A 19,864-nucleotide genomic window follows, 5' to 3' on the forward strand; every position below is an offset into this window, starting at 1 on the left:
TTCCCCTTGTAAGGAAGCTGTGAGTAGAAACTCTGAGGAATAATGTTTTTGTTTCATAGATTCATTAGATCTTTGAACTTGGCATCTGATATTGGGATAAGGCTGAATAAAGTGGTTTTAGATGTAATTTTTCATGTTTCTCAGCTTTTCTACACTGCTTCTTCCCTGAATATCAACTGATGTATATTCTGGCTAACTGATTTAGTATTTGAAAAATATCTTGGTAGGGTCTTCTTTTCGATACTGAAATGAATGGATATTGTTCCATTTTACTCTTGATCCATCTACTGCAAAAACCCTGTTGCCTGTATATCTGTAAGACTTTTGAAATCTAATACATCTGTGTGTTCCAACTCCTTCACTACAAACTTGGGTAGGTTTACTTTAGCATTGCGAACACCAAGCATCCAATCACTGGGAGAAAACATACCTGCATGTTTTGTGGATCGTTCAATAGTAGCGTGAACAGAATCTCCCTCCATGTGTGAGTGCCCTCTTTCAAAATAAGTGCGTGTTATCTTTTAAATTGGAAGATTAACAACCGAGTAGAGAAATATCCCACTAAATGGTAAATTTCTTTGTTGTCCGGTGCAACTGTCTGAATAGTACACCAGTTCATCGACTGACCCCACACTTTTATTGTAGTCAAGAAGACATGAAGCGCCACAGTTTCCTCGTTTGGTTTCTACCACATGTTGCTAACAGTTTCTTTTGTAACAACATCAAATATAGTGTAGTATAAGTCATTTACTTGAGTTTTAAGAGTGACAAGTACCTTTTGCAAATCAAAGTTGATAGTTTTGATCATCACATTTTCAGTTGATCTCTGTTTATCTTCTTGCTTTTCCATCCTTGCTTCCTGCTTTAATTTTTCAAAATGCATTAGAAAATGCGCATATATCATTCTTTGGCTTATGAGACCATACACTGAACTCGGTACCAAATATTTTATCATACAGCCAATATTTCTGTGCCTCATTGCAGTCCTTTTTATACTTCTCAGTGTACAAATTGTACATTTTTCTTATGGATAGAGAACTGTCCAAATATTCTCTCAGTTGATTTTCTACAGTAGTGAGATTCTGTTCTTGGGAATGAACGGATGTGGTGTCTGATACAATTTTTGTCATCCTCTGAAATTTTGTTCTTTGGAATATGTTTTCCTCTATTGTATGTTGAAGAGAAAGGGTCCTTTTTCTTCTTTAATGCGTACGTAACTGTTTTCTCACCAATATCCAATGTTCCTAAGTGTCTTCTTGCATACCTCTACCTTGCTCTCATCTATAGGCAAATAATAATGAATAGTGTGGTTCTTTCTTGATTCTTCTTCTGGATTTTTGGTTTTTTCCACGCTTTTCTGTCATTATTGCATGACACCTTATGAAATCTCTTTGGTGATCGTATGATAGATTCCAGTAAATTTGAAATATATCCGACCTCTGGGTGTTACTGATTTTGTCTTGACATTTGTACATGCATTTGCAAGTTGTTTCTTTCTATGTTCTCTTAGAGATTTTACTGCCCTTGCAGTTTGTGTATGCCTTTCCTTTATTGCAAAGCTGTTTGGCTTTCTGTTATGTTTCTTTGCTTTCGTCTACATCTCAATGTACTAGTCGTACAAGTAGATGGTTCATTAAGACTGCTGTTGCAACTGTCTTCACATTCATTTTCATTAATACAGACATTTTTTGTATTTCTAAATGTACGTTTCATTTTTTTCTTCCCCAGAGAACTTGAACTATTAAGCCATTTTCTCTTACCTCCACTTGGAAGTACATATTCATCTGAAGAATCTTCAATCAGATCGAAACTGCTTTCATATGTTGTACATTTTGCATCTTGTGAATCGTTACCTAACATATGATTAGATTATGTCAATCTTGATATGTTGTTTCTTTCATCTGTAGTGGTAAGCTTAACTATCACTTCGTCGCAAGGGATGTCACCAATAGCACTAAGTATTTGATCTAATTGCTCCACCGTGAGAGAAGTATTCATGCTCTCTTTGGGTACATGCACCTCACAGTCTTGTGACCTCTGTTAGAACATTAGAATCTACGTTCTGCTCTGTTTCAACTGCTGATTCTGTGTTGTCCATGATGTCTCTCGCTGATTCTATGTTGCCTATGGTGTCTTTCCCTGATTCTATGTTGCCTATAATGTATTTCGTTGATTATGTGCTGTCTTTTGGTGACTCTGTGTTGTACATGATGTCTTGCGCTGATTCTGGGTTGTTTGTGGTGTCTTGCGCTGATACTGGGTTGTTTGTGGTGTCTTGCGCCGATTCTGGGTTGCCCAGGGTGTTTTTCGCTGATTCTGGGTTGCCAATGATATCTTTCGCTGATTCTGGGTTGCCTGTGGTGTCTTTCGCTGATTCGATGTTGCCTATGATGTATTTCGCTGATTCTTTGTTGTCTATAGTGTCTTTTGTTGATTCTGTGTTGTTCATGATGTCTTGCGCTGATTCTGTGCTGTCTATGATGTCTTTCGCTGATTCTGTGTTCTCCATTGTGCCGTTCGCTAATTCTGTTCGTTTGTTCATGATGTTGATTCTGTGTCCTCGGTGTCTTTTGCTGATTTTATATTGGTATTCACGTCGTCTGTGTTGTCGGGTGTTCCGTTATGTCTATTGTTCTGTGTGAGAACTTGCTTTCTTACAGTTTTTCTGTATTTTGCTAGGCGTATATTATCGTCACTACTATCAGAATAATAATTTCCCCCTTCGTGAACCCGGCATAATATAATATCTTCATCACCGTCAAAGTATTTTTCAGTTTCCGTCATATTTAGGCTAAATGTTGCGCAAAGTGACCAGTTTCTAGATGCTCTTTATACGCTTTGTTATAGTATTTTATGTTATCAGACAGTATACCAATTCTTATTTTAACCTTCAGTACAAGACTTTACTACATGCATTTTAATTCAACTGGCACCGAAGGATGAGATACATGGTCTTTAAAGGTTGTACAGGATAAATTATAATTGTTCAAACTAATTTCCTGCTGAATATGTCGATTCGATATATCCTTATGACAAACGGGATGAGCATTTCCATCGTCAACTTCCGATATTTATGTACCAATATTCCATTATCACCTCATATGGTGTTTATATATCTCAACCGATTTGATGCGCAAGAACTTGTTATACGTACGATCAGTTTGCAAATTGAGACACGTTACTTGCAAACATATTGATGTTACAGGGGTTTAAACAATCTCGTGCAAAGTCAGCATTTAGCAAATTCTTTGGTCGTTATAATGATCTAGTTTGCCAATACAACCTATCATTGGGTCAAATGCTGTCAGACGTGTTTCATAACAATTGTTAGGCAGTTCTTGACACACTGATTTGACTACGGATTACACCGTTTACCTGATCAAGAGATAGGGTTCACTGGTGGTGTGACCGGTCAACAGGGTATACTCCGTCCTCCTAGACACATGATTCCACCTCTGGTATATCCAGGGGTCTGTGTTTGCCCAACTCTATTTTGAATTATCTTCACCTTTCATTACCTTCCCCATTTTCCCTTTTCTTGAATGTCTCCCTTTGGAAACGAAGGCGCTCCTTCGTTTGTACAAACTTGAAAATCCTATACATAGGGATAGCGTGTGCTAAGGTTCGTTGAAATTAAACCAATGGTGCTAGAGAATATGAAATTGTGAAAAATTTGACGCAAAGAAGACGTGACAAACAAAACACATCTATCTGTCGATAGTTGATATCAAGAAAAATTGTATGTAAAGCAGTGATTACATGTATTAATGTGCGCGAGTTTTATAATTAAGAGCATTGTTGTCTGTGACACTTTTGGTTAATTTACAAAGTAGACCCCAACCCCCGCACCTTTGTAAATGTTTCCACGTTGTATAGATTCAAGATTTTTGTATCCTCGCGACTATAGTAAGGGTATATATATTGTTTTTCCTGTCGCTCTGTCAGAAATTTTTAATCTGGCTCATAACGTATGAATGGTGAGTGATAGGGGTCACATATCTCATATACAAGTTCCTTATTTTCGTACCAAGTTTTTTGACCAGGTGAGCTTGGTATTTAACCTACGAGTACATTTAAGAAAACCTATTTAAAACATCCTGGACCATTTCAAGTAATGTTTTCATAATTGTATATATATTCCTTGTGGTAAGCCCTTAGCATTTCATGCATAAATGGTTTACAAGGTCATAGATCATGCATGAAATGTTAAGGGCTTACCACAGGAGACGATGAAGGTAGAAATGACATAGATCATGGTATTGCATGAAAGTTATTGCCATAAGGAATTTATTTACAAAGTATGGAAGCTCTACCTTAAATGGTTAATAAGATATTTAATCGTTTACGCTTTCTTAGAAGTAGGAGGAACTTGACCTTCACCTCCAGAAAAAACAAAGTTATGTTAGCCAGAATGGTGTTCAGGCATGTTCTGAGAATTCAAGTGCAATTATGACGTGATTATTTTTAGCCGAAGTTGTGGCCACAATATGTGAGCAAAATTAAAATTACATCAGGTGAAAATCAACAGAGTCAAGGTGACTCAGATGAGCGATGTGACCCACAAACCTCTTGTTTTATAGTAGTAGTGAATGGTAGGAATGTGAGCTTGAACTAAAGAACTGAACGCATGCTATGAAGGACGAACCACAAACCAAGCCTAATCAATGATATAGAAGTTTGGGCAAAAGAGAAATGTTTAGATAGTATTATGTTACATCTGACGAGAATTTTAAACAATTTTGAAGACAACATCTGTAGCTGCCACACCCCCCTTGAAGTATGAGCCAAGCAAAAATATGTGGCCTGTAGAATGTCTGCAAGCTTTTTTCTATGTAACATTGACCTTTTGACCCAAAAAGCAGCAAAACTAAAGCTACATATTCAATTAGTGATAACTACCAGTTAAACTGAGTGGAGGCCACCATATATTAAATAGCGGTTGCAAGTTAAATTAAGTGGCGACCACCATATGCAAGGTGAAGATAACGAACGGTGATCAATCTCATAACTCCTAGAAGCAATGCAAAATAGATAGTTGGGCAAACACGGACCCCTGGACACACCAGAGGTGGGATCAGGTGCCTAGGAGGAGTAAGCATTCCCTGTTGACCGGTCACACCCGCCGTGAGCTCTATATCCTGATCAGGTAAACGGAGTTATCCGCAGTCAAAATCAGTGTGCCAAGAACGGCTTAACAATCGGTATGAAACACGTCAGACAGCATTTGACCCTATGCGAGGTTGTATTGACGAACTAGATCGTTATAACGACCATAGAATTTGCGAAATGCTGACTTCAATCGAGACTGTTGAAATCCCTGTACCATCAACTTGTTTGTCAGTAGCTTACCTCGATTTAAAAACTGACTATACCCAGAAGAACAAGCTCTTACATATCGAATCAGTTGAGATATATAAACACCATATGCAGGTGATAATGGAATATTGCTACATAAATGTGGGAAGTTGACGATGGAGAAGCTGAAATCATCCCGTTTGTCATACAGCTGAGTTGTCAGTTTGCCGTTAATGTCTACTTTCAATAAAATATCTAAGTATGAAGCAGAAGTGGACGACTCTGTGGTGTCCTTTATTTCGAGCTCACAGGGATATATCAAATCGACATATGAATGAAAGCTCTCATTGTTAATAGACAAAACGTCATCGATATATCTAAAAGTCGAATTGAAGGTCACCGCGAGAGATTTTTTCTTCTCACGTAGAAGTTTTTGAATAAATTCTGCTTCATATGAATATAAAAACAGGTCAGCCAACAAAGGAGCACAATTCGTGCCCATGGAAATTCCAACAGACTGTTGGAAGACCTGATCACCAAAGACCACGAAGATATTGTCAATGAGGAACTCTAGCATAATGTATCAAGTTCTTCTTTTTCATATTTAGCCCATCGTCTGGCATAATCTTTGACAGAACTCATAATAGAGATGAAGTTCTGTCGCCAATTAAAAGACCGAGGTTCTCTGTATTTAGGACCTCTAAGAATAAGTGATTTGAGGTCCTCATTTTCAACTATATCAACATCACCAGTAATGACATGTCCAGCTGGACTATAGTTGAAAGAAGATGAAGAACAAGAACATGTTGGTGGATTACGTATAAGATGGTCTATATCTAAGCACTGCAAAGTTTGTTTATAATTAAAAAGTTTGGATGCAATAGTAGAAGTATAGCTGTAGGAAATACAGGGTGTAGACTTGAACTTGAAATAAGTTGGAATACACGACTGAACCCTTTTATGACGAAGAATGTTGCCTTATGTTGACGGCATCTATTCCTTTGTTTGTAACTTTGAGCTTAAGAAACTGGCGGCATGATTTGGAAGGAATATCATCCATGGTCCGTGCTGGTTTATAGAGCCTGTGGTAGGCAACATCCATAATCATAGAGTTCAGTCTATATTCAGGTGTTGAAAAATCCAAGCATAGACTAGCCATAGCTTCTTCAAATAACGTGTGTAAAACCCTCAATGGAATAGAGTAAAGTTTTGTACGAATACGATGTGGACCTAATTGTCTGTTGACGTGAGGCAAAAGTGAATCAAACGTAACATCATTTAAATATAAATCAATATCAATTATCTATCCTTTCACTTGCCGCCTTTCATACAAAACGCACAGTGTAGTTAGAACTACAAATCCTCTAACAGAATATGTTGCATACCAAACTTATAAAACCATTATCTTTTCTATGAGACACAAAAAATGGCATAGTTCAGGCGAGGTAAGCAACACTATCAGGTATAACGGACCCTTTGTCTGTCTGGGATCAAGTAATGAATAGAATCTCCAGCAGTACTCCAACCAATTGAAACCTTCACCCTTAGTAGAGTAGAAAAATGGAACTCAAGATCTCTCCCGAACCCCAGGGGACACCGGGTGGTACCACTATACAACTCAAAACTGAAAGCGGCAAATGATAGCTCTCTACGAGATACAAAAAATATCAATGTTCAGGTGAACTAAACAATACTTCCAGGCATCACAGAGCTCTTCTTTACATGGCATCAAGTACTCCTTATCATGCTTTACTTACATCAATGGATACATTGTCCCTGTCACCCCTGATAGAATAGAAGTCGGAAGTCGAAATCTGTCCCGACGTCCGGGAGCCACAAGGTGGTACAACCACAGCCCCAAATTGAAAGTGGTAAATGATAGTCCTAGGGGTCCTCTACCTACCTTGCCTTGATGTTCCTTTCGCCTTGTCTTCAAAGATTAATGTTGGAAAAGGAGTCATAAAACCCCCTCTTTCATTAGAAGAAACGAAAAATGTCAAAGGTCAGGTGAACTAAACAATACTTCCGGGTATCCCAGAGCTCTATTTTACATGGCATCGAGTACCCCTTAGTACCCTTTACCTCAATCAATGGATACATTGTCCTTGTCATCCCTCTTAGAGTAGAAATGGGGACACGAAATTTGTCCCGACCCCCGTGGAGCCACCGGGTGGTACCTCTACAGCCCCAAATGAAAGTGGTAAGTGATAGTCCTAGGGGTCCTCTACCTTGCCTTGATGTTCCATCCACCTTGTCTTCCAAGATTAATGGTGGAAAACCAGTCATAAAACCCCCTCTTTCATTACGAGAAACGAAAAATGTCAAAGTTCAGGTGAGCTAAACAATACTTCCGGGTATCCCAGAACTCTTCTTTACATGGCATCGAATACTTTTTAGTACTCTCTACCTCAATCAATGGATACTTTGTCCTTGTCTCCCCTCAATTAGTAGAAATAGGGACTCGAAATCTCTCCCGACCCCCGGGCCTCCCAGGTGGTACCACTACAGCCCCAAACTGAAAGTGGTAAATGATAGTCCTAGGGGTTCTCTACCTTGCCTTGATGTTCCTTCTGCCTTGTCGTCTTAGATTAAAACCCCTTCAATCTTTACGAAAAATGAAAAATATCTAATTTCAGGTGAGATAAACAATACTTTCGGGCATCCCAGAACTCTTCTTTACATGGCTTCGAGTACCCCTTAGTTCCCTCTACCTCAATCAATGGATACATTGACCTTGTCACCCCTCTTAGAGTAGAAATGGGGACTCGAATTTGCCCCGACCCCCGGGAGCCACTTGGTGGTACCACTACAGCCCCAAAATCAAAGTGGTAAATGATAGTCCTAGGGGTCCTTTACCTTGCCTTGATGTTCCTTCCGCCTTGTCTTCCAAGATTAATCATGGAAAAGCAGTCATAAAACCCCCTCTTTCATTACGAGAAACGAAAATTGTCAAAGTTCAGGTGAGCTAAACAATACTTCCGGGTATCCCAGAGCTCTTCTTTACATGGCATAGAATACTTCTTAGTACTCTCTACCTCAGTCAATGGATACATTGTCCTTCTCATCCCTCCTAGAGTAGAAATGGGGACTTACCTTGCCTTGATGTTCCTTCCGCCTTGTCTTCCAAGATTAATCATGGAAAACCAGTCATAAAACCCTTTCATTCTCTACGAAAACGAAAAAAAAACAACAACAAAAAACCCCTCTTTCATTACGAGAAACGAAAACTATCAAAGTTCAGGTGAGCTAAACAATACTTCCGGGTATCCCAGAGCTCTAATTTACATGGTACCGAGTACTCCTTAGTAACCTCTACCTCAATCAATGGATACGTTGTCGTTGTTACCCCTCTTAGAGTAGAAATGGGGACTCGAAATTTGTCCCGACCCCCGGGGAGCCACCGGGTGGTACCTCTACAACCCCAAAATGAAAGTGGTAAGTGATAGTCCTAGGGGTCCTTTACCTTGCCTTGATGTTCCATCCACCTTGTCTTCCAAGATTAATGCTGGAAAACCAGTCATAAAACCCTTTCATTCTCTATGAAAAACGAAAATTTTCAAAGTTCAGGTGAGGCAAACAATACTTCCGGGTATCCCAGAGCTCTTCTTTACATGGCATCGAGTACTCCATAGTACTCTCTACCTCAATCAATGGATACATTGTCCTTCTCATCCCTCCTAGAGTAGAAATGGGGACTCGAAATCTGTCCCGATCCCCGAGAGCCACCGGATGGTACCGCTACAGCCCCAAACTGAAAGTGGTGAATGATAGTTCTAGGGGTCCTTTGCCTAGCCTTGATGTTCCTTCTGCCTTGTTTTCACAGATTACAGCTCTAAAAGCAGTCATAAAACTCGTGTTACTGTTTTTAATAGGCTATGCACGATGTCAAAATCAGGTGAGCTAATGCACAATTTTTGATGACAGTCACCGGATGGAGGCATTACTATGTATTCACCTGATATTACAGAGAAAGTGTTTGTTTCATTATTTAACCCTGCTTCCTTACACCACTTGCTCCAAAGATTTCCTTTGTTGATTTCTTTTGTTACAAAACAATGGTTATCACTCTTCAGGTGAGCTAATTTACAGAAAAGATTTTTGAAGCAATATGATTTCAAATGGATTGCCATATGAAAATAGGATCAGTCTTGAGATAATAAAGCACCCCATATCATATATTTTTCCCTATCATATCAATCTATTCATAGGTACTTAATGACTAAGATTGTAATATTCTGGTGAGCTGAATTATCAATGTGCATTTACTTTCGTGCATATAAGCTGAGAAATTATTTGTTCAAAAAGATCAGAAAATGAAATGTTTGGTCAATTTTATTTCCTTCCATCCTTTCATTACAAATTACTGATTAAATAAATTTCACCATTGATGGACAATCTCTCATGTGAGCTAAGTTGCCCATGAGTGTTGCGATTGACATTTATTAATTCAAAACATTGATTAAATTAAAAATTTTCTTTAAAATGGGTTTCAAATTAAATATGTTTCTATGAGTACTCTCATTCCTTTGATGATTTTCCTTAGTGGCTGCTAGCTTCTACGTGCTTATTGGCTGCTGGTTAGTGGCTGCTAGCTTCAGCCTGGTCAGAGATGCAGTTCTGTCGCCAAATGAAAGACCTAGTTCTCTGAATTTAGGACCTTATTGCAACCAGAGTGACAAATACCAATCAGTCCGAGATCTATGTTTTTTTAAAACCATTAAATGAAAACCAAACACTGGTACATATATTTCCAGTATAAGAAATATGAATACTCGAATGCCAACTACCTGTAGCTTGAACGTCTCTTCTCTTCAAGGGCAGCGCCGAATTCAAAATAAGTGATTACAGATCCTCATTTTAACTATATCAACATCACCAGTAACGACATGTCCAGCTGGACTATAGTCGAAAGAAGAAAAAAGCACATCTAGGCACTGCAAAGAGTGTTTGTAATCAAAAAGTTTGGATGCAATAGTAGAAATATATTTGTAGGAAATACAGGGTGTAGAATTGAACTTGAAATATGTTGGAATACAAGGCTGGTCCTTATATGACGAAGAATTTGCTGATGTATATGGCATATATTCCTTTGATAGTAAAGGAATTGGTTGTATGATTCGGAAGGAATATTATCCATAACCCGCGGTGGTTTAAAGAGCTTGTGATAGACAGCATCCATAATCATAGAGTTCATTCTATTTTCTAGTGTTGAAAAATCTAAGTATGTATCATCTTCGCTAGCCAAGGATTTTCGGTCCACTCCGCTCCCCATATTATATGGACCGGAGTGGACCAAAAGCCCTTGGTTAGCGAAGATGAGTATGGACTAGCTTTGGCTTCTTCAAATAGCGTATTTAAAACTCTCAATGGAATAAAGTTTATAGAGAAGTTGGTGACCACCATTACTTATTAGAAATCTGTGTCCTGATATATATATTTTTTTATTAAGAGAACCCTTAGTTTCCCTGACGAGAGAGGTTACACACAACAACGTAGAGAGCATTAGAAGGTTTACAGGTCAAATGATCAAAGTACAGAAAGTACGTCCGGTGAGATTACTAGTAAATGAATTTCTAGTGATCAATATATTACAAGTTTTACAATAAAACATATATAACATATTTTTGAAAGACAAAAATTATTTTGTTATGACTGATATCAATTTTCTGTACACAAAATTGATTTTTATTACAAAAAGATCCCAATTGGCGCCCCATATGTGCAATCATTTGAATTTATATTATCATGTATCACTACCCCCTTGGGAATATATAGGTGAATAAATATATGGCGATGTGCAGGGGTAGGTTGGTTGTATATTGTTTAACTTGCCACTCAAGAATCTTTCACTCATATAGAGACGTCATCATTGCCGGTGAAGAGCTACAAAATTTAGACCTATGCTCGGCGCTTACGGCATTTGAAGAAGGAGGAATCTGTATCGTGTCACACCTGCTGTGACACGAGGCTTCGGTTTTTGCGGTCTCATCCGAAGGACCGCCCCATTATATCGCCTCTTACGATAAGCAATGGGTACTGAGGACCTATTCTAACCCGGATCCCCTCGGGATGATATGCAGGGGCTATGTTGTATGTATTTAAAATTTGTTTAAATATCTCAGACTTGGTTGAATATTTTATTCACATACTCATTTACCGGTATTCAATATTCACATTAACAACACTTGCTTACCTAAGAATAAGGTAGGATGACGAATGGGAATGCAATTCAGTAGATTAGGCTGTTCAAAATTAATTCTACGTTTAACGTCATCTCAAAACTTCAAAACCTACGAGGGAGGGAGTAAAAAAATAAACAAACACAATTTTTAAACAAATGTGTATTTATTGAAAATTACCTATTCAGTGACCCCAAAATCAACAATTTCAAATAATTGACATTGTAGAGTTTTATTTATATTCAAGTCCATGTCGATTAAAATCACCCAATTTAGTGACCGAAAAAGTAATATGTCAAATTAAACATATTGTAGGATTTGATTTTCAAGTCCATGTCAATTTTTGCGTTTTCCCAGCAAAAACTTTTCCCTTAATCTGGGTTTGTATCCGTTCTGCGAACACACCATGCAGATTAGGTGAGCAGAGGAGTGGCTTGCGATAACATCAGGTGGTACATCCAATGGATTGTCATCACCACAAACATAGCAAACTAAAGGAAAACATTTCCTTTTTGTGGAAATAGTTGCTAGACGCATGTGATTCAGTTACAATTAAAATTATGATGACAATATTTCATACATTTTTGTAATAACACATCTTAAGAGTTTAAAATATGCTTTACTTTTTTTGTGTTGATTTTTTTTGTTATACAATTTTCTATGTACTATTAATCAGTTTTGAAAGGAAGATGCTAATTTGGTGTACCACAACTAAAAGATCAGGATTGTACCTTCACTTATACAAATACAAGGCAGGGTTCCGATAGTTTAGGACGCCTTCAAATAAATTGATTAAATAATTACACAGTTTTCTTTTTAGTGCTTTAAATTTTTATGATTAAATGCTTTGTACAAAGTAATTATCAATCAGTAAGTTCTGTATTTCCAATCATAGTACAAACTGTCATGAAATAGTATATCAGAACTCTTCAGTGTTGAGAAGGTTAATGTGAAATGGTGGCCGTTTGCAACGGCTTCGAAAATAGCTATCTTTATTTACTGTGGGATGTATATTTAATTGCTGTTATAAAATTTAGAAATTCATTTCAAAATTAAGGATTATCTCCCTCATGCATAGCTCTTATCCTTGGACGAATTTGTCTTCACTTTTTTGGCACGCTGTTTTTGGCTAAATTTAGCTCTAATACTTCATAGTTATTTCGGATTTCAAACATTTCGGTTGAGCATCACTGAAGAGACATTATTTGTCGAAATGCGCATCTGGTGCAACAAAATTGGTACCGTATAAGTTTTACATTTACACTATGTAAAGGTAAGAAATGCATGTTTCATTGTGATAGGGAGTTAATAGGATGTCTAAGGCGAAAAGTTAAAGCGGTCAAGGAATTCAGTTTAACCCATTTTAATCGCAAAAAGCGGCTGAAGTTCAGGCATGATTTCCCGAATCACTTTGTGTGACACTGGTCTGACATTCGGAAGAGGTGTCAGTCCAAATATCCAGCCTCGACGAATCTCGCTGAGATTAGTTCGGTTCAAACCATCTTTGTACGTTTTCTTTACTTTAATAGTGGCATATACTTTCATTTTCTTCATGTAAGGACCTTTGATCAAATATTTCAGTGCGTTTTCCTCTTACGCGGGATGTAGAATTAAGTCGCTAAAGGAAAAATCAAACTTGAACGACTACTTCAAATCCGGATTTGTTTGTTTTTTCAAAACGGCAATTTCGCCGAAACCTACACGTTCAGGTGACGTTAAACGTAGAATTAACTTTAGGCAGCATTATCTGAGATACTCAGGTGCCCTAGAAATATAAATCAAGGTCTTTATCTAACATATCATTTATTCAACGAGACGCACCAATATTCAATACATTTTCTAAAAGTATAAGAATATATATGCTGATGTTCACACATAGAGAGAGTTTTTAATACAGAAACATTTTATTTATAACATAGCTAAAGAAAACATAGCTAAGGAACTTGATGATCAAAAACGAAAAATGTCGGAAGATCCTACGGAAGAAAATGTAAATAAATATAATGAAATTAAAGAAAAGTTGGAATTGATAAATGAAAATAAAACAAGAGGTATTATTCTTCGATCAAAAGCAAAGTGGTGTGAAGAAGGAGAAAAGTGTACTAAATATTTTCTCTCCTTAGAAAAAAGAAACTATAAAAATAAATACATATCTACAATAACGTCAAATAAAGGGGTTTTGGAAGGAAGAGAGAAAATATTAAAAGAAGAACAATCATTTTTTGAAAAGTTATACACATCAGATTTAGATTATTGTGACTATAAGAATTATATTGATCAATTTACTTACAATATGAATATTCAAAAACTTGAAAAAGAGGATTCCTTGTCTTGTGAAGGACCTATTACAGTTCATGAATGTGAAGCTATACTAAACACTTTTAAATGCAATAAATCGCCTGGCACTGATGGTTTCCAAATGGAATTTTATAAGTATTTTTGGAAAGAAATTTCAGAATTAATAATTGACAGCCTGAATGAAAGTATCCAAAAACACAAACTTTCCATAGATCAAAGAAAAAGCATCATAACTCTTGTACCTAAAAAAGATAAAGATAGGACTGTACTTAAAAACTGGAGACCAATATCACTTCTTAACTTTGACTACAAAATTTTATCAAAAGTACTTGCTAGAAGAATTAAAAAGTTTTTACCTCAAATTGTAGACACTGATCAAACTGGATATATAGAGAACAGATTTATTGGAGAAAACATTAGAACTATTTCTGATCTTATACACTATACAAGTCTAAAAAACATTCCTGGTTTAATTCTTTTAGTTGATTTTGAGAAGGCATTCGACACTGTAGAATGGAATTTCTTGGATAAAGTATTAGATACATTTGGGTTTGGAGAAAGTTTTAGACTCTGGGTTAAGATACTATACACAGATATCTCAAGCTGTGTTATAAACAACGGATTCTCAACCCCTTTTTTCAAAATAAGTAGAGGAGTCAGGCAAGGTTGTCCCCTTTCTCCATATCTTTTCATTCTTTGTGTTGAGTTGCTTGCAATAAGAATAAGAGAAAACAAAAATGTTCATGGAATCAGAATTGGTGAAACAGAATTTAAGATAAGTCAACTAGCAGATGACACTACCTGCTTTTTAAGTGATGAGAAATCTGGAATTGAATTACTAAACATCATTCAAAATTTTAAACATTGTTCTGGACTCAAAATTAATTTAGATAAAACAGAAGCAGTTTGGATTGGAAGTTGTAAAAATTTCAGACCAGGAATCTTACCTGTTAAGTGGTCAAAAGGTCAATTTTTTACATTAGGAATATGGTTTAGTTCAAAAGGTGAAGAAGAAATGTTAAGAAAGAATTTTAATACAAAACTAGAAGAATTGAAATTAACATTAAATTTATGGAAAATGAGGAATCTAACTCTTATTGGTAAAATCCTAATAACAAAAACACTGGCAATCCCTAAACTCATTTATCAAGCGCAAGTTCTCCCTTTCTCGTCAGAATTAATTAAAGAAGTAGAAAAAGAAATAAATGCCTTTATTTGGAATAATGAAAAGCCAAAAGTAAAAAGTACAGTAAGCAGTCAAACAATTAGTAAAGGGGGTTTGAAAGTACCTAAATTTGATATACAGGTCAAATCATTAAGATTAGGCTGGGTAAAAAGAATTTTCTCTAATATAAAATCAAAATTAAGAAGCATAATTCAATTTTACTTGCAAGATATTGAATTAAATGACTTTATTATCTCTAGAGGATGCATGAATCATTTAGACATTGATACTTTTTTGCCAAAGTTTTACAGTGATATTTTTAGTACATGGAGAGAATTCAGACATATTGTAAATGTTGAACCAGTCGTTTTTAAAGAAAGTTTATGGTTTAATGACAATATTAAAATTGACAATAAAGAGGTTTTTTGGAAGAAGTGGTATGAAAGGGGTATTTTATATATTGGAGATATTGTAGATAGAGATAAAGACTTCCTTAGCCATGAAAAATTAAGTGAAACACACAATTTAAACATATCTTTTTTTGAATACTATTGTTTAAGAAATGCAATACCCTACAGTTGGAGAAAGCATATTCGACAAAATGATAATTCTTTTATAAATAGAAATACGTTTATACTGAGTTTCAATGGTAATAGGAGTCCCATATCAAACATGACTTGTAAAGATTTTTACTGGATTTTGATGGAAAGTATAGCAGAATTACCAACATGTATACCAAAATGGGAAAATATTTTTGATTCAAAATTAACACAGCAAGAGTTAGAGAGTATTTACAAGTTACCTTTCACAATATCAATGGAAACATCATTACAATCTTTTCAATAAAAATTAATTCACATATTTTTAGCACACAACAAATTGCTGTATGCAATGAAAATTAAAACATCACCTTCTTGTATATTATGTGGAAATTTAGATACAATAGAGCACAGGTTTTACTTTTGTGAATATGTTGGTACTTATTGGAAGCATTTCCAAACTTGGTGGAATAGATTAAACATTACTTATATAAATGATATCTCTTATCAAGACATAATATTTGGATTTTATGAAGAAAAGTGTGAAAGTCTGAATTATTGTATACTGCTTTCTAAATATTATATACAGTTTGTGTTTAATTCAGATACAGGGCTCAGTGGTCCTTCTTTATATATTTTTTTGCAATTTTTGAGAAGAAAACTGTTTGTTAAAAAATCAATTTATTGTGGCAGAAGAAATCTTGATTATTATAACCAAGTATGGAAAAAGATAGAAGACAAAATAATTTCAATGTAAGATGTATCTTCCTTAAATGAATTAGTTATGCATATTTCATATACTAGTCTCTCTTTATCTTCAAAGTAATTGTACAATATTGCTATTAATTTTCACACAGTGTTTAACATGTTTGTTGAAATATTGAAGTTGCATGTAACATCCTGTTTATATGATAATATATGTCCAAAAAGAGCCAATAAAAAAAAAAACAACAAAAAAAACAACATTTTATTTACATTCAAAACAGTAAAAGGATATATGAACACCCTCTACTGCATATAATTTAAGAGTTGATGCGTGTTCAGTACATCTACATGTAAGCATGGCCAGCACCATTAACAGATATACATAACAATTATCTCACAACTAAATGTAAAACCAAACAAACAGTTTAAATGTAGTCTTCTATGCATCTGTACATGGCATGGGCTGCAAATCGATGGTGTGGTTTTCTTGGTCTCCTAATACTTAAAGAGAGAGAAATGAATATTAAAATATAAAGACATTGGAGAGGTCATGTATTAATCAAGCCTTTGATAAACTTGGATTACGACAAGACGATATGCAACAATGGAATAATATCTCTTACCTTTCTCTTTCAAACCTTTACCAAAATTTCTAAAGGTTTTAACAAAATATATGACCACAGATACTCGGGTGATGACAGCCAGTACCGCACACGTGAGTGTGGTTCCAGAAAGGGCGTTTGGTTGTTGTGATGTGCCCGACGTGCTGGTGGTTGAGTTTTGCCCATTTGTATGCACCAAATGATCAACAGACTGCATTACAAAATTTAAAAGATTGATTGATTGAATATTGTTTAACGTCCCTCTCGAGAATATTTCACTAATATGGAGGCGTCACCACTGCCGGTGAAGGGCTGTAAAATTTAGGCCTATGCTCGGCGCTTATGGCCATTGAGCAGGGAGGGATCTTTATCATGCCACACTTGCTGTGACACAGGGCCTCGGTTTTTGTGGTCTCATCCGAAGGACCGCCCCATTTAATCGCCTCTTACGACAAGCAAGGGGTACTGAGATCCTATTCTAACCCGGATCCCCACGGGATCAAATTTTAAAAGAAAGTTGTTTTTCAAATTCTAGTTTTTCATGTACAGTTGTAGATAAACTATAGCTCTGTCTTCATGTTACTATTTCGAAATAATTTTCCGCTATCTAAGTATACCTGAAGCAAAGAAAATTGTTGTAAAATGCTTTTATATCAATTGACGTATAAGAAGATATTGGCACTGATCTGTTTTACCTGATACACTTTGAATATTATATAGGCTGATGCCAACAACAGCAAGGTTACATACAAATAGCCCACTCTTTTCTTCTCCTTTAGAGCCTAAATGAAATGTAATTCTAAGAAATAAAGTAGGAAATTTAATGAAATATCTTATAAACTCAGAACTGTCTACGCTGAAGTAGGTACTTACACTGATACATCCAAGTACAAAATAGGTGATTGTCACCGGAATACCCACTGATAAAATGACAATGCCCTCCGTGTCCACATTTGACCCGGAACGAAGGATCAAAATCACCATCGTTATCTTAGAAAAGAAATATCGTACTAAGTGGAAAAAGATGAATACATGATTGGGAAAGGGCAAGATATGCAGAAAAGCAAGTAGTGGATTTGCAACAATGCAACGAGAGGGGTAGATTTCCACACATCTACGAGGGATGTATTTGTAAACGCATTACTCTCACTAAGAACTTGGTATGATTGATTGATTGATGTTTTCCGCCACACTCAACAATTTTTCGTATGACTTCATTTGAAATACATGTATATAATCGATAGGGAATACCATAGACACATTCTTTATTAGCCTAAATCTACATAGGGAGAATAATCTAAAAAAAACCACACTGTATTTCAATTTTCAATATTCAAAGTCGACTTACGTTCAATTGTAGATCAAATGTCTGCAGACCCAGAAATATGAAGAGGTTTTCACATTGTTCCTGCATTGCAGAATAGGCGCCGACAGTCCTGCATATCAGTTTACGTGATGTGTAGTATTTGTGTGCAAGCATCAATCCCAAAAAAATGATGACAATACTCACAACTACGGTAGTTATTAAACGAGCCTATGCAATGAGAAATATGGATTTAATTGAAATATACATTCATATGAACTACCCTCATTAACATCATACATATACTTAGTTATTTCAGTGAGTTTCTAAATTCGCCTAATTCGATTTAAATATTTATCATTTGACGTTTATTGTGTTGCTAGTACGCAACAGTGTTTAGAAGAAAAAACCCCGAATGATTTTGAAAATTTGTCTGCACACCGTTGCAATTACCCGCAGAATAGTTGTAAAAGACAAAAAAAAAAAAAAAAATGTTTATATTCACATTGTAATATTTCATTTCTTATTACTTCCATTCAAGCAGTCAGCAAGTTGTAGCAGCCATAGGATGACCGAGACTGCTTGCTTCAATGTATTGGTTTAATATGCATTGTGACGTAAATGTTATTGGTTGGTGGTGTTATACATGAACTAGGGATGATAACGAGAACTCGATTACTCGACTATTGCTCGATTAAACCGATCATCGACTAAGTTTTTCATATTCGAGTACTCTATAAAATAGCTGATTTAGTAGTGTTCATAAATTTTAAACGCTTCAGTATTTTTGTGAGTCAAATAATCATGTAAGAGTCAAGTCAAATTGTTCATCTGCTGGACAATGGTGACTAAACTTAGAACTTATACATTTTATTATCAAAATAAAGATGACCATTTATTTACTTCTCTAGCTGCCACGAGTTAGTGATTCAGTTGGGACTACGCCCCAGTTGATATATTAATTATGGGTAGTGTATATCCCAGCCTCTTGTATAACACACAAACTCAAAGTTGGGTTAATTTGCTTGGGAAAAATGCGCACCTTCAAAATGTTCTCAGAAAAAAACATGCCCTATATTTATTTTGCATAAAAAGATAATGAAATAAAATAAAAATTCATAAACATAAATGATAAATAAAACGAATTTCTGTCTTATATTGCATGTTGATGTACTTTTCATACTAGCTTACTTGAATAGAAATAAACCAGAGTCTGTGTGTCGTAATATTGTATCACATTGTTCTAGCTATGTGTAATTAATGCAATGTATTTAATTCAATTGAACACATTTTAGAACGGCTATCCAGATAAATAGTCGTTATCGGTAGCCTAAATTGGCTATCCGTGTGAATAATGACTTAGGTACACTAGTACCCTGTCAGTCCGGGTTGTTTTTTCTACAGAATACTCGACTATCGATCGACTAAAGCGTCCGAGTATTCGACGAGGCTCTCCGAGTAAAATTGTTAGTACATGTAGTTATGAAAAAGTAGTCCTGAATGGTGAATCAAATCTCTGTTGAACAAATGTGTCATTGTTCTTGACAAATGAACTGATTAGTTTAAGTTTTTTATAAGAATATTATTAGTTACAAAGTCAGTTTCGTCTCGCCTAATACAGATTTTCATTTTCCATTTTACACCCTTGATGACTTTATATTAGCATGCAAAACTTTGATCCCATATTCTGGCCCCATCCTGACCCCGGGGGTCATGATCTGAAGAAACTTGAATCTACTTTGTACCAGGAAGCTTTCAAGTAAATCTGAACTCTTATG

At 35.9% G+C, this 19,864-nt stretch overlaps 1 protein-coding gene across 1 annotated transcript; it reads right to left on the reverse strand.

The window, feature by feature from the left end:
• Positions 1-16,443: 16,443 nt before the first annotated feature.
• Positions 16,444-19,588, reverse strand: LOC125663569 (uncharacterized). The gene is made up of 4 exons (XM_056153087.1): positions 18,132-19,588; positions 17,657-17,773; positions 17,479-17,565; positions 16,444-16,994 (listed from the first exon to the last, which is right to left on the reverse strand). The coding sequence occupies exons 1-4, from the start codon at positions 18,261-18,263 to the stop codon at positions 16,737-16,739; spliced, it is 594 nt and encodes a 197-aa protein (XP_056009062.1). The 5' UTR covers positions 18,264-19,588; the 3' UTR covers positions 16,444-16,736.
• Between the last annotated feature and the right edge of the window lie 276 nt (positions 19,589-19,864).

The sequence above is a fragment of the Ostrea edulis genome, chromosome 1 (assembly GCF_947568905.1).
Source record: "Ostrea edulis chromosome 1, xbOstEdul1.1, whole genome shotgun sequence".
Classification (NCBI taxonomy): domain Eukaryota; kingdom Metazoa; phylum Mollusca; class Bivalvia; order Ostreida; family Ostreidae; genus Ostrea; species Ostrea edulis.